This window comes from Gracilinanus agilis, chromosome 1 (assembly GCF_016433145.1).
Source record: "Gracilinanus agilis isolate LMUSP501 chromosome 1, AgileGrace, whole genome shotgun sequence".
Taxonomy (NCBI): Eukaryota; Metazoa; Chordata; class Mammalia; order Didelphimorphia; family Didelphidae; genus Gracilinanus; species Gracilinanus agilis.
This window is the reverse complement of record NC_058130.1, coordinates 706,957,262-706,970,082: the sequence shown is the minus strand read 5'-3', so window position 1 is coordinate 706,970,082 and position 12,821 is coordinate 706,957,262. Positions and strand designations below refer to the sequence as shown.

Below are 12,821 nucleotides of genomic sequence, written 5' to 3'. Positions count from 1 at the left end.
TGACTCTAAGTTCAGTTTCTTCTTTCTGTCTCATTCTGTCTCTCTGACTCTGATGCTCTCTAGTTATCTCTCTGCATACACACATTCACACATAGAAGATGAAAGTATGAATAGGTAACAGAGAATGAATATAAGAACATATAACAGTCCTATAAAAGTAGTGTTAGGAATGCTAAAATTCAGAATAAGATTTGTCCACATGGATTGACGTAGTCCTACATAAAGAGCTCACTGTAATGATGAAATCATAGGTTTAGTAAGAAAGCAAAATAATTTCCCATGTATCTTGTATTTTACCTTCCTTGTGAGGAAAACCAAGGACAACAAACAGTTTAGTTCTTTTTCAAAGTCATATTGGATTATTTTCTATGTATGTTCTCCAACAATATGATGAATATCAAAATATGTTTTGCGTGATATCACATGTATAACTAATAGCAAATTTCTTATTTTCTCAGGGAGGGGAAAGAGAGAGAAGGATGAAGAGAATGTGAATCTCAGAATATTAGAAAACGAACACCAAAAATTGTTTTTATATGTACATGGGGAAAAAATAAAACATTATTTTAAAAAGCTATGTTGTAGTAAAGAGGAAGATGGAAGATCAAAGAACAGATAGAATTAGTGCTTAGGTTGAATAGAACACCGTTGACAATAGAGAGAAAAAAGAACTGCTCAACTCTTACTTTGCTTGAGTTTTTTGGCCAAGGACGATGACCTTTACATATAAAGGACATATTAGGAATGGTTAACTCAAATTCTATATCCAAGGTAAGGAAGGACATGGTAAGAACACATCTAGCTGTCCTTGATGAAGTCAAGTCAGCAGACTCAAATGAAACACACCATTCAATCCAACCAACCAATCAATCAGTCAACAGGCATTTAAGCTCCTACTATATTCCACCTATTGTGCTAGGTTGTTCTGGCCCTCAAGAACTTTAGGGAGATGTAACATTTTTGCAGATTGGCAAAATACAAAATACATAAGAAATAACTTTGTGATTTCATTATTATAGCGAGCTATCTTTTTGGGACTGCCTCTACCAATGTGCACTTACAGTCCTAGAATTATCTGATATACTGAGAGGTTAAGTGACTTACCCAGAGGCATACAGTATGTGTCAGAAAATAAGACATAAACCCAGAGCTTCTTGGTTTTGAGACAAGCTCTCTATTTATTTAATCATATTAGCTGCTCAAAATTAATACATGGTGAATTCGTGGGGAGAGGTACTAACAACTGGAAAGATCAGAAGGACTCTTTTGAGCTGAGCCAAGAAAGGGAACAGAGAGTTTAGGAGGTAAAGAAAGAGCATTCTAGATATGAGGGACCAGGTTGTGCAAAGGTATAGAGAGAAGGAAGATCTTTTTCAGGGATGAGGCTGTTAAATTGGAAAAAAACACAGAACTATTAAATAGTTAGAAAAATCAAGTCTTTAATCAGGAGAGGGATATATTACAATTCTTAAGCCTCTACACAGAATCATGTGCTCAAAACCACACAGAGCTGAAGGCTCTGGCTATTCTGGATACCGATCCCTGGGAGAAATCACCCTGTGAGATGATAGCTCCCAGAAACCATGAAAACTGGGGAACTTAAATACCTCTTGGGGAACTGAGGACAGGAGAGTATGGTTGATTGGCTTTACAATGGTTACAAAGAATTGAAGAGTGCTAAACAAAATTATCACGGAGAGGCTGAAGCTTTACAATGGACACAAAAGGGAAAGATCCAACCAAGGGCTGGGCTACCTGAGAAAGGACTTTGACATAATAGGAGAACCTGGTAAGACAGAAAGGGTACTTAACAGCTGATTGAATCTGCTAGCTCCACCTAAAGTACTGTAAGGCTTATTGTTAATTTGAAACTTTGATCTGGAATTTCTCTCCAGGAGAAATTCTCACGTGACAAAGACCAAACTTGAGGTCTTCAGACCTCACACTGCTACAGACTTGGGGTTCTCTTAGGTTTCACATTGACACACCCCACTTGTGGTCAAGGATTAATGCTGTTGACCACACAAAAGGATAAACGGGTGTTGCTTAAGAGAGTTTGACCCTGTTGCTAAGGATGGAAAAGCACTGGGGCATAAATATAGGCAAATGGCATTTAGGGATATTCCCCAAATGCCAGGCATATTGACATTCGGGCCAGAAAGGCAGGAAGTCTGCCTGTAGCAAAGTTCTAACAAACAAAACTCTATCCCATTTCCCCAAAGTTTTTCAGTCTCTTTAATCCAGTGGGTCCTGATGGTGAATCCTGATGTAAGGCTTCAGTGTCCTCTCCTTTACAGACCTTTGTGTAGACAGTTTTATGGTTGCAAAAGAAAACAAGAGAAATTCATATTCCAATAGGATTTGATTAATTTTTGGGCTAAGATGGCTGCAGTATAGCAGGAACTTCACGACTCTACCTACTACCAATCACAACAAAGCATCTCAAAAGGACAAAAATCAAAATCAGAGGAGGAAATGAGCTCTACTGTAGGGTACAGTCTTGAAGGTAGGCAGGGTTTGGGCATTTCCACACTATGAGAAGGTAAAATTACACCTACCAAAGTGCAAACTGATCACGCCCCTCCCCTCCCCACACCTACTATGCCAGAGTTAGAGCAAAGGCTGAGGCAATCTCTAAATTCTTGGGAACTGGATGAGGACACCACAGTTTTACCTCTGAGGACAGAACAAAGCCTTGGTGGTGAGACTTGGGACCTGTGGAGTGTGGGGAGTGGAGATAGTGCAAAGACTGGCTGCCCACAGCAGATGCTGTGGAGACTTGAAAAATAGCCTCAGTGCTGTCTGTCTTCCTCACTCAGACTTCTGGTTGAAAAAGGAAGATAAAACTAACATAGCAATGGCCACCAACACCCAAAAACTACAATCCACAAATACCAAAAAAGTAAGACACAACAGAGAAAGCCTCTGACATTGGATAATTTTTATGGAGAAAAGAAGCAGAGTATAGAAGCAACAGCAGAAAGTGACAAACAAGCAAACAGATCCAAACTTTCCAAAAAAAATGGAAATTGGTCACTTGAGGAACTCAAATTGGAGTTCAAGAACTGTGATATTGGAAATTTGGGAGTCCTTGAAATGATCTTGAGGTCTCTGATCTAAACTTCCTGTGGACATTTAGATTTCTTACAAACTACATTTCCCATGATTCCTCTTGTGTAATACAGGTGGGCAGGAAGTGTGATTACATAAACAAAGGTATAAAGACTCAGGACAGAATTGGTACTTCCTCTTTCCTGCTGAAGAAGCCAGGTGGGAAGGTATGGTGCAGCATTTGAAGGAGCTCTTATCAGGCACATGGCTTTAATTATCAATATGGCTTTTAATAAAACCCTGATATTTTTATATATATCCATTTTATTTCTTACAGAACCAAGTAAGAAAGATAGAGGAACAATGGGAAGAAAAGTGGGAGAAAGAAATGCAAGTAATTCAAAAGGAAAATAACAGTTTAAAAGACAGAATCTCTCACTTGGAAAAAGAGGCACAGAAGTCACATGAAATAGTAAACAAATTGGAGACCAGAATTGTCTTGCTGGAAACCACGAAAAGCAGGTTAGACAAAATAGGAAAGGAAAATCAAAAGATCATAGCTGAAAATCAGTCTTTAAAGACTAGAATTGGGAAAGTAGAAGCTAATGACCACATAAGACAACAAGAATTAATAAAGCAAAGTCAAAAGAATGACAAAATAGAAGGAAAAATGAAATATCTCATTGAGAAGACAACGGACCTGGAAAACAGGTCCAGGAGAGACAATTTGAGAATTATAGGTCTACCTGAAAACCTAGAAAAAACCCAAAAGCTATGACATCTTATTACAAGAAATTATCCAAGAAAATTGCCCTGATATCCAATAGGAATTGATTGACTCCCAGTATAAAATACCCATCTATAGGATTAATATATGCTGCTCATTTTTGGTCTGATTCAAAATGTTATCAATCCTTAAACATTACTTGACACTGGTGCTTAAATCAGTGTTAAAAATAATCTCATTAGGGGCATCTGGGTAGCTCAGTGGAGTGAGAGTCAGGCCTAGAGACAGGAAATCCTAGGCTCAAACCCGGCCTCAGCCACTTCCCAGCTGTGTGACCCTGGGCAAGTCACTTGACCCCCATTGCCCACCCTTACCACTCTTCCACCTATGAGACAATACACTGAAGTACAAGGGGTTAAAAAAATAATCTCATTAGCTAGTTTCTAACCACTTATTATTTTTAATAAAAATATTTAAGCCCATTACACATGTACATTTCCTTATTCTACCAAGGTTATCTTATAGATAAAGCAACATTAAAAATGGATACAAGGGGGAAGCTGGGTAGCTCAGTGGATTGAGAGGCAGGCCTAGAGACAGGAGGTCCTAGGTTCAAATTCAGCCTCAGACACTTCCCAGCTGTGTGACCTTGGGCAAGTCACTTGACCCCCATTGCCTACCCTTACCACTCTTCCACCTAGGAGCCAATACACAGAAGTTAAGGGTTTAAAAATAAAAAAATAATGGATACAAGTTAAATTATAGAAATATAAAAGCAAAAATAAAATCCATATCACAGGTTTATCAAGGTTTGCTACAGACTTGGAGTTCTTTTAGATTTCATGTTGACAAGGTATAGGTGGGAAAGCAAGGAAGTGTATGCAGGGGAGTCAGTGGGAAGGCAACTTGGAGCCAGATAGTGAAGGACCTTAAATGTCAAACTGAGAAGTTTGTATTTTATCATAATGGCAACAGGGAGCTTCTGAAGCTTCTTGAACAGACAATGACATATTCAGATCTCAGTTTTAGGATGATTAATTCAAGCTCTATGTAGACATGACGGATTTATTTGGGGAGAGGCTAGAGTGAGGGAGACCAATCAGGAGGCTACTGAAATAATCAACCAGGAAGTGATGAGGACTTGAATTAGAATGATCATAGTGTAGATAGAGAGTAGATAGATACAGAGGATGTTGAGGAGATAGAATTGACAAGATTTGGCAACTAATTACATATGGGAGGTAAAAAGTGTCAAGGATGAGTCCTAGAATGTGAACTTCTGTGACTGGAGTAATGGTGGGACTCTTGTCAGAAATAGGCAAGTTGGGAGGATGGATAATGAGAAATCCCTGATAATTTACTTCTCTCTTTTGAAGGTGCTAGTTGGTAATGAGTAAATGAGTGGCATTCTATGTTCTTTTTATCCTTTGCCTAGCCTCATATCAAATGTCTTTCTTGTTAAAAGGAAATTTTTTTTCTCAAATTGAAAAAAAGTGTCAACTATCAACCTACATCCTAATATAACTGAAGGAAGAGGTAGATATGAGTACTCAGTCACTGATATTTGAAAGATTATGGTGTTTGGGAAAGGTGCCTCAGAACTTGAGATGGATAAATGTTATCTCAATTTTTGAAAAAAGGGGGAAGAGAGAAGAGTCCTCAAATTATAGGCCAGTGAACTTGCCTTTGATCCCTGGGGAAATTTTAGAATAAATCGAGAATAAGATAGTTGATGTACTCTTCTTATAAAAGGTAATGATGCACATAGAGATCCATTAGGAAATCACCAGGAATACATAACATTGGGGATAACTAGGTGGCTCAGTGGGTTGAACTGAGCCTAGAGGTAGGAGATCTGGCCTCATCAAATTGATCAGAGACTTCTTAGCTATTTGACATTGGGCAAGTCACTTAACTCCATTGCCTAGCCGCTCTTCTGTTTTGGGGCCAATACGTAATACATACATAGTATCGATTCTAAGAATAGGTAATATTAGCTAACTATTTTGTTTTCTAACAGTGTTGGTAAGGTATAGATTAGGGATTGGGATCATAGAAGTTATAGTTCATCTACAAAGCATTTAATTAGGTATCTTGTATTATTCTTGTAAAAAAGCTGGAGAACTATGAGCTGGATGGTAATGTAATTGGAATTACCTGACTCAAAGAGTCCTTGTTAATTTTTAGTGGTTCTGTATTAGCTTGGTGGGAAATTCTCTAGCATAGTTCATTAAGGAATCTGTGCTTGGGCCTTTTGTTGATTGATAATTTTAATAGTGACTTGCACAAAGGCACAAATATCATGCATTTCAAATTCACAGATGACACAAAACCAGAAGAGAGAGTTCATATACTAGATGGAGTGAGGGAAGATCAAAAGACCTTGGACTAAGGCATTGGGCTGAATCTATTAAAAGGATATTTACTAGAGATAAAAATAAACTCCTTTACTTGGGGTTATCAAGCAATTGGTCAATCAAGTGAGAGTAATCTTAGGCTTATGCTCAGGATTGAGACTTTTAAGTCAGGGGATCTGAGGGTACTGAGAGAATAGAGTACACTGAATCATTGCCAAAGGGCAGGGCCTGTCTAGCCAGTGTCTTGGATGATTTATGGGGAAGCTGGGTATCACAGTGGATAGAGTGCTGGTCCTGCAGTCAGGAAGACTCATTTTCATGAGTTGAAATCTGACCTCAGACACTTACTATGATGTGTGGCTCTGGGCAAATCATAAACCCTGTTTGCCTCAGTTTCCTCATCTGTAAAATGAGTTGGAGAAGAGAATGGTGAACCACTCTAGTATCTTTACCAAGAGAACCCCAAATAGGGTCATGAAGAGTTGGTTATGACTGAAAAAATGACTGAACAAAACCAAAGTTTTTAGGATGGAGTAAGGAAGACTGATCCAAATACTTATGTTGTATAACCCTGGACAAGTCACTTAAATTCTCTCAGCACTGATTTCCTCATCTATAAAATGGAGGTAAGAGTGGTGTAGGAAAGAATGAGAAATGGTGTTTTAAAATCTTAGAAACACTTTGAAATCCTTTTTTAAAATGGTACTTTTATATTTTTATGCTTTTTAATAGTTAGCAGATATTGCCAATTAGAGTATGGATTTAAACTTGTGCTTTCCCAGTTGATAAGGGTTTGCCTGACATTCCAAGCCTGAAAGGAGGGGGGAGCACCTGAATTAGCTTGAAGGATGCTATGACTTTATCCCCTTAGATAAAAGTTTTTTTAAGACTGAGAAAAGGCACAAGAAGGAACTTTGCCCAGGTGCATTGGGGATCTTTGCAATTAAGGGAAGATCTTTTTGATTAAGGGAAATCTTCCAAGCTCTGTGCATGACTCCCTCCTCTTCTCTACCCCATTCCCTGCTCTTTATTCTGGAATACTACCTGGAATGCCCATGGGAAGAATAATCTGAGGGGGGTGTGTGGAGAATTCCCAAGGATGGGAGGAGGGAATCCCTCAGATCCTCAATAAAGTATAGCAATCTGAATCCCTTGAGGGGGGCTGCAATTCCATCTGGGTGGACCATCCAAACACCCTGGGCTATTTCCAACTCTATCTGTAACACTTTGAATAAACATAGACTTCATTCATTCATTCATTCATTCATTCATTCATTCATTCATTCATTCATTCATTTATTTGTTTGTTTGTTTGTTTATTTATTTATTTTAACCCTTACTTTCCTTCTTGGTATTGACTCCAAGGCAGAAGAGTGGTAAGGGTAGGCAATGGGGGTCAAGTGACTTGCCCAGGGTCACACAGCTGGGAAGTGTCTGAGGCCAGATTTGAACCTAGGACCTCCCATCTCTAGGCCTGGCTCTCAATCCACTGAGCTACCCAGCTGCCCCCTCAATGTTCATTTTAAAATGAGGTATCCAGAACTGAACACAAAACTCCAGGTAAAGTCAGATGAGGACAGAGTTCAGAAGGACTATCACTTCCATTCTCTTGGTATTACCGATCCACTTAATGCTGACCCAAATCACATTAGCTTTTTTGGCTGTTCCATCATTAGTGTATTCATGAGGAGCTTTCAGTCCACTCAAACCCCTTGATTTCTTCAGATAAACTTCTGTCTAACAAAGTTTCTCCATTCTCTTATTTGTGAAGTCGATTTTTTCTGTACCCAAGCATAAGATTTTATATTGATCCATATGGAATTTTATCTTATAAGTTTCAACCCAATTCTCTAGCCTATCAGAATCTTATTGGATCTTAACTTTATCATCCACTATATTAGCTGTCCTCCTCAGAGTCTTGTCACCCACTAATTTGTTAAGGATTCCATCCATGTCTTTATGCAAGTGTAGGAAATATGCTCTGGCTCACTCTTTGAGAACCTTACAGGTTATATCTCCTGATCTGGATTCCAGGTACCATAAGGATTTTTGGTGTGGGAGAGAGAGGGAACATGTGTATTTCTCTTTCTATTCTTTTGACTTATGCAGATCAACAACTTCTTTGACACTTATAGTCTTAGAGTTTCCTGAGCCACTGAAGAATTAAATAACTTGCCCATGGTCATACAGTTAGTTCATGCTGGAGTAAGACTTTAAACCCAGGTCTCCTGACTATAAGTCTATGCTATGTCACATTGTCTCTTGAAGTCTCCTTACTGGGATTTCATGAACTTGGGGGATTGTCCTGAGCCTGACAACAGGTGTCTCTGACACTTCCTAGATCCTGCTATTATTATCCTCCAACTCACTTCCTGCCACCTCATGTTCCACCTACCCTTACTAAGGATGAGACCTTTAGAGTCTTTTGTGTGGCACGGTGAGCTCAATGGGAAAATTTTGGTCATGGAACAGAAGTGACTGTACTCCCACGTAAGTTCCCATGTTCCCAAATACATGTATGTGGGGGTGAGGGAAGATGGGCAGGGAATTCTCCTCCTTTGGGATTCCTAAGAGTTACAGGATTGTGTGTGGGGAAAACTTGAACTGGGCTGTTGATTCCAGTCATCTTTTGCCTGAGCATGTGGTAGTTGCATGGGCCAATTCCCATAGCCAGCTCTGCCTCCTAATGTTAGAATATTCCAAATTAATCATTCTAGGAGCTCCAAACCCTTGCAAGTCCCCAAACCTCTGAATCCTCAAACCTAAGAACCCAGAGGCATTTTCTCTCTCCTGATCCTAGTCATGTGATCTTCCAATCCCAAACCTGAAGTTCCCCAAACCTGAGAACCCAGGGAGCTCTTCCCTCAATTGAGGAATAATAGCCCTAATCCCTGGGACTCCCAGAAATGTGTCAATAACCTGGCTTGCCTGTTCCTGTAGCTATAGAACTTGTGCTCTCCACTTCTTTCCCTATGCTATATCTAAAGGGAAATGGAACCTGAATTTGGTATTTAGACCCCTGGGGGGAGCCAGAAGGATCTAGGACAAATGGAATTTAGGAGATTTAAGGACTCAATATCTTCATCCCAAGGAGGATATAAGGAATATTATTTATTCTGTCTCTACTTTTTTCTTGTCCAGGAGATGAGACACAGCTGGAAGAGTCAGGAGGAGGCTCACACCCAGCTGGAAAGACCCTGAGTCTCCAGTGCCAAGCATCTGGCTTCCAGTTTAATACAAGCCAACTAAACTGGTATCTTTGGGTTCCTGGAGGTGCCCCATTGTGGCTGACCAGTCTTGACCATCAATTTTCAAAAGCCAGTGGGGGCCGTATCACTTCCAGAAGGAAGGACACCGATAACCAGATTTTTCTCCAGATTAATAACCTTAGCCTTAGAGACTCTGGCTACTATCATTGTGCAAGGAGGATGGGTTATGGAGATGACACAGACAAGTTGATCTTTGGTTCCGGGACAGATGTGACTGTGGAACCTGGTGAGTGCTTCCTTTCTCTCTGTTTTAGGGAAATAGATTTGTGAAACAAAGTATGGTCCTAGATCACATAGTTAGTTGGTGCTGGTGCCCAGACCAGAACCAAGATCCTTTATTTCCCAGACCTTTCTCTCTACCACATGTTCTTCATGTACACGAACAGTTAGAATAATCTAGGTAGTAATTCCTAGGGATGGACTGTGGTAGGTCATAATGTCCATCATTGATAAGGCTAATTGACTTGAGAACCCAGATACAAAGCCTGGAGGTCTGTCAGCCCCAGTGGAAGCTGGGAGGAAGGAAAAGGGCTGTGGTCTGGGGGCAGCATAGACATGTGAACTGGGGACATGAGAGTCAGGCTTGGCCTGGGGCCAAGGAGCTAGGGCTGAGGTCTAGTTTTCAGTTATTTAGTCACATGAATTTGCTTCTCACATATGGGGTTCAGGTGAAAGATGGGTGGGAAACATGGTTGAGGTTTCTTTTTCACAGTTATTTGGTTTCATGAGTTTATTCCTTGCACGAGGGGCCAGACCAGGGCTGAGAAGGGGCCAGGAAGTGGGTGAGGTTTGCTTTTCACAGTTATTTGGTCACATGTGTGCCTTCCCACACTTGGACCTGGGTTCCTGGCTGGCAGGGTGCACTGTAGGGATCTGCTAATGACAGGAAGTCATGGTTTGATTGCAGGACCTCGGGACCCTCTGCCACCCAGTGTGTTTGTGGTGAGGAGTCAGGATGCTGTGGCCTGCCTGGTCAGTGACTTTTACCCCAAGGAGATTGATGCATCTCTGTCCTCCCTTGGGGCCTCTGTCTCAGCCCAGGCCCTCACTGTGGCTCCCACAGCCCATGGTGTCTACAGTGCCATCCAGATTGGCAAGGCTGGTGAGAATGACTCAGTAACCTGTTCATTGAAGTACCTTGGCAAAGAGACCCATGAGTCCCACCAGCCAGGTATGAACAGTCCCTACTTGGGCATAGAGGGTGGTATTAAGAAGAGTCAATCTTTGACTTTGGAAGTGTTTTATGAACCATTGAGGGACAGACATAAGGGTAGTAGTAGGAACTGGAGGGGAAATACTATAGAGCGAGTAAGGGTTCCCTGGCTGGATCTAGGGGTCCTTGGATAGAAAAGACTATTCTTGATCAGTTTTCTTTTTTTTTTAAATTTTATGATCAGTGTTTCCTTTCCTTTCCTTTCCTTTCCTTTCCTTTCCTTTCCTTTCCTTAAACCCTCACCTTCTGTCTTGGAGTCAATACTGTGTATTGGCTCCAAGGCAGAAGAGTGGTAAGGGCTAGGCAATGGGGGTCAAGTGACTTGCCCAGGGTCACACAGCTGGGAAGTGTCTGAGACCAGATTTCAACCTAGGATCTCCCATCTTTAGGCCTGACTCTCAATCCACTGAACTACCTAGCTGCCCCCATGATCAGTGTTTTCTGACTGAGAGTGAGACAGAAACCCACAAATTGGGGGTGAGGTTCCTGGGATAGATGAGAGGAGAGCCTGGCTAACAAAGGGTAGTCTGATCTTTGGAGAGGTGTTCTGTCCTGGGGAGGAAAGTTCTGGGCTCACTGGATCCCAGGGCTATGACTAATGATATCATTCTGCCTTCAGACACTGGGATCATTTCTCAGCTGGAATCATCCTGCTATGACCAGGAACTTACAGGTGAGTTAAAGGTTAAAGATGAAATGACAGAGATAATGATATTGAACTTAAGCAACATGATCAGAAGTGAGATTATTTGATCCAGTCTGATAGTCTCCTTATCTCCTGTTCTGATAATGTGATAAGACAGGGTTCCTCATGATCATGACCCACACAGAGAATGATACAAATGACCCATGTGAAGCGTATATGAAAATTCAGGGTTCAGAGTATATGCAGAAAGGCTCAGATTGAATAATGACTCAGGGATTGGAGTGAATGATGGTAGACCTTTAGAATGTGTGATGATCCAAAATTCAGGGAACATGACAGCCCAGGGTTCAGGTTGGAGAGTAGCTTACTCTTATTCTCCTTGGCTTTCTCAGCTGTTCTTCATCCCTGAGTGGTTCCTGTGTTTTTCCTTCTTTGCTTCTTGTTCAGGGATGTTGAGTCTCAGTGGAGAAAAATTTCAAGCTCAATTAACTTCATCCACTACAAATTTATGCTATAGCATTTTAGCTGGGTCCTCTTTCCAAATTTATATTTATTCAACTCTTCCTTAATTCACATAATGGAGAGAGAGCTGACCTTCAAGTTAGGAAAACCTGTTTTGAAATTTCATCACTAACATACTGACTGTGGGCTCCTGAGCAAATTATTTAACTCCTGCTCCAGGCAACTCTTTAATACTATGATTTGCAGAAAAAATACCAACCTGCATTGATAGAGGAAGTCATCTGACCAAAGATTTCCCTCTATCAATAAAATAGCAAGTCCACTCCTCATTGCTATCTTTATTCTGTGGGAGACTCATCTTTCTGAGTTCAAATCTGATCTTAGAAACTGACTAGCTGTGTGACCCTGGCCAAGTCACACATACTGTATCAGTTTCCTCATCTCAAAATGTGCTGGAGAACGCATGGCAAACCATTCCAGTATCTCTACCAAGAAAACCCCAAATAGGGTCACAAAAAGTCAGACGTTGCTGAAGTGATTGAAACAACAACAACAAACGGTTCCAAACATATTTTTCTCCTCTACTCACATTTCCCATAGGTATGGAAGAAAATCCATTTCCCTAAGAAGCCTGAGGACCCCTTATGTGAGAGATTTCCTTTGTGATCCTATCTCATGCTCATGTCTTTTTAGCTTCATCATCTACCCCTGCCCTTTAATCAAATATTAATATTTGTCCACATGTATTTAGTACTGTAAGATCTATAGATCACTTTACATACACCATCTCATTTGAGCCTCATAAATGCCCTGTGAGGGAGGGACTAGAGCTACTGCTCTCTCCCTCTTTCTAAAAATGAGGAAACAGAGTTTCAGAGAGGCTTAGTCCATCATTGCACAGTGGTAAGTATTAAGAGACTTGATTCTAACCTGTGGTTGGATCTCCATTTTAGGAAAGCCATTTTAGTCGTTGAGAATTAACTTGAGTGATAAAAAACTTGGGGCAGGGAGACCCAAATAGAAGACTTAATAGTCTTAATAGCCTTTCTTGATTCTAAGTCAAGCACACTTTCTAATTCATCACACTGATCCTGAG

At 40.7% G+C, this 12,821-nt stretch overlaps 1 protein-coding gene across 1 annotated transcript in view; it reads left to right on the top strand.

Annotated features, from left to right (window-relative positions):
* Positions 1–12,821, top strand: part of LOC123256101 (signal-regulatory protein beta-1-like) — a 38,618-nt gene that overhangs the window by 23,422 nt on the left and 2,375 nt on the right. The window contains exons 5-8 of the mRNA XM_044684793.1: positions 8,578–8,625; positions 9,277–9,630; positions 10,312–10,575; positions 11,237–11,290. Coding sequence (XP_044540728.1) covers positions 8,578–8,625; positions 9,277–9,630; positions 10,312–10,575; positions 11,237–11,290 — 720 coding nt within the window. The remainder of the gene's footprint in view (positions 1–8,577; positions 8,626–9,276; positions 9,631–10,311; positions 10,576–11,236; positions 11,291–12,821) is intronic.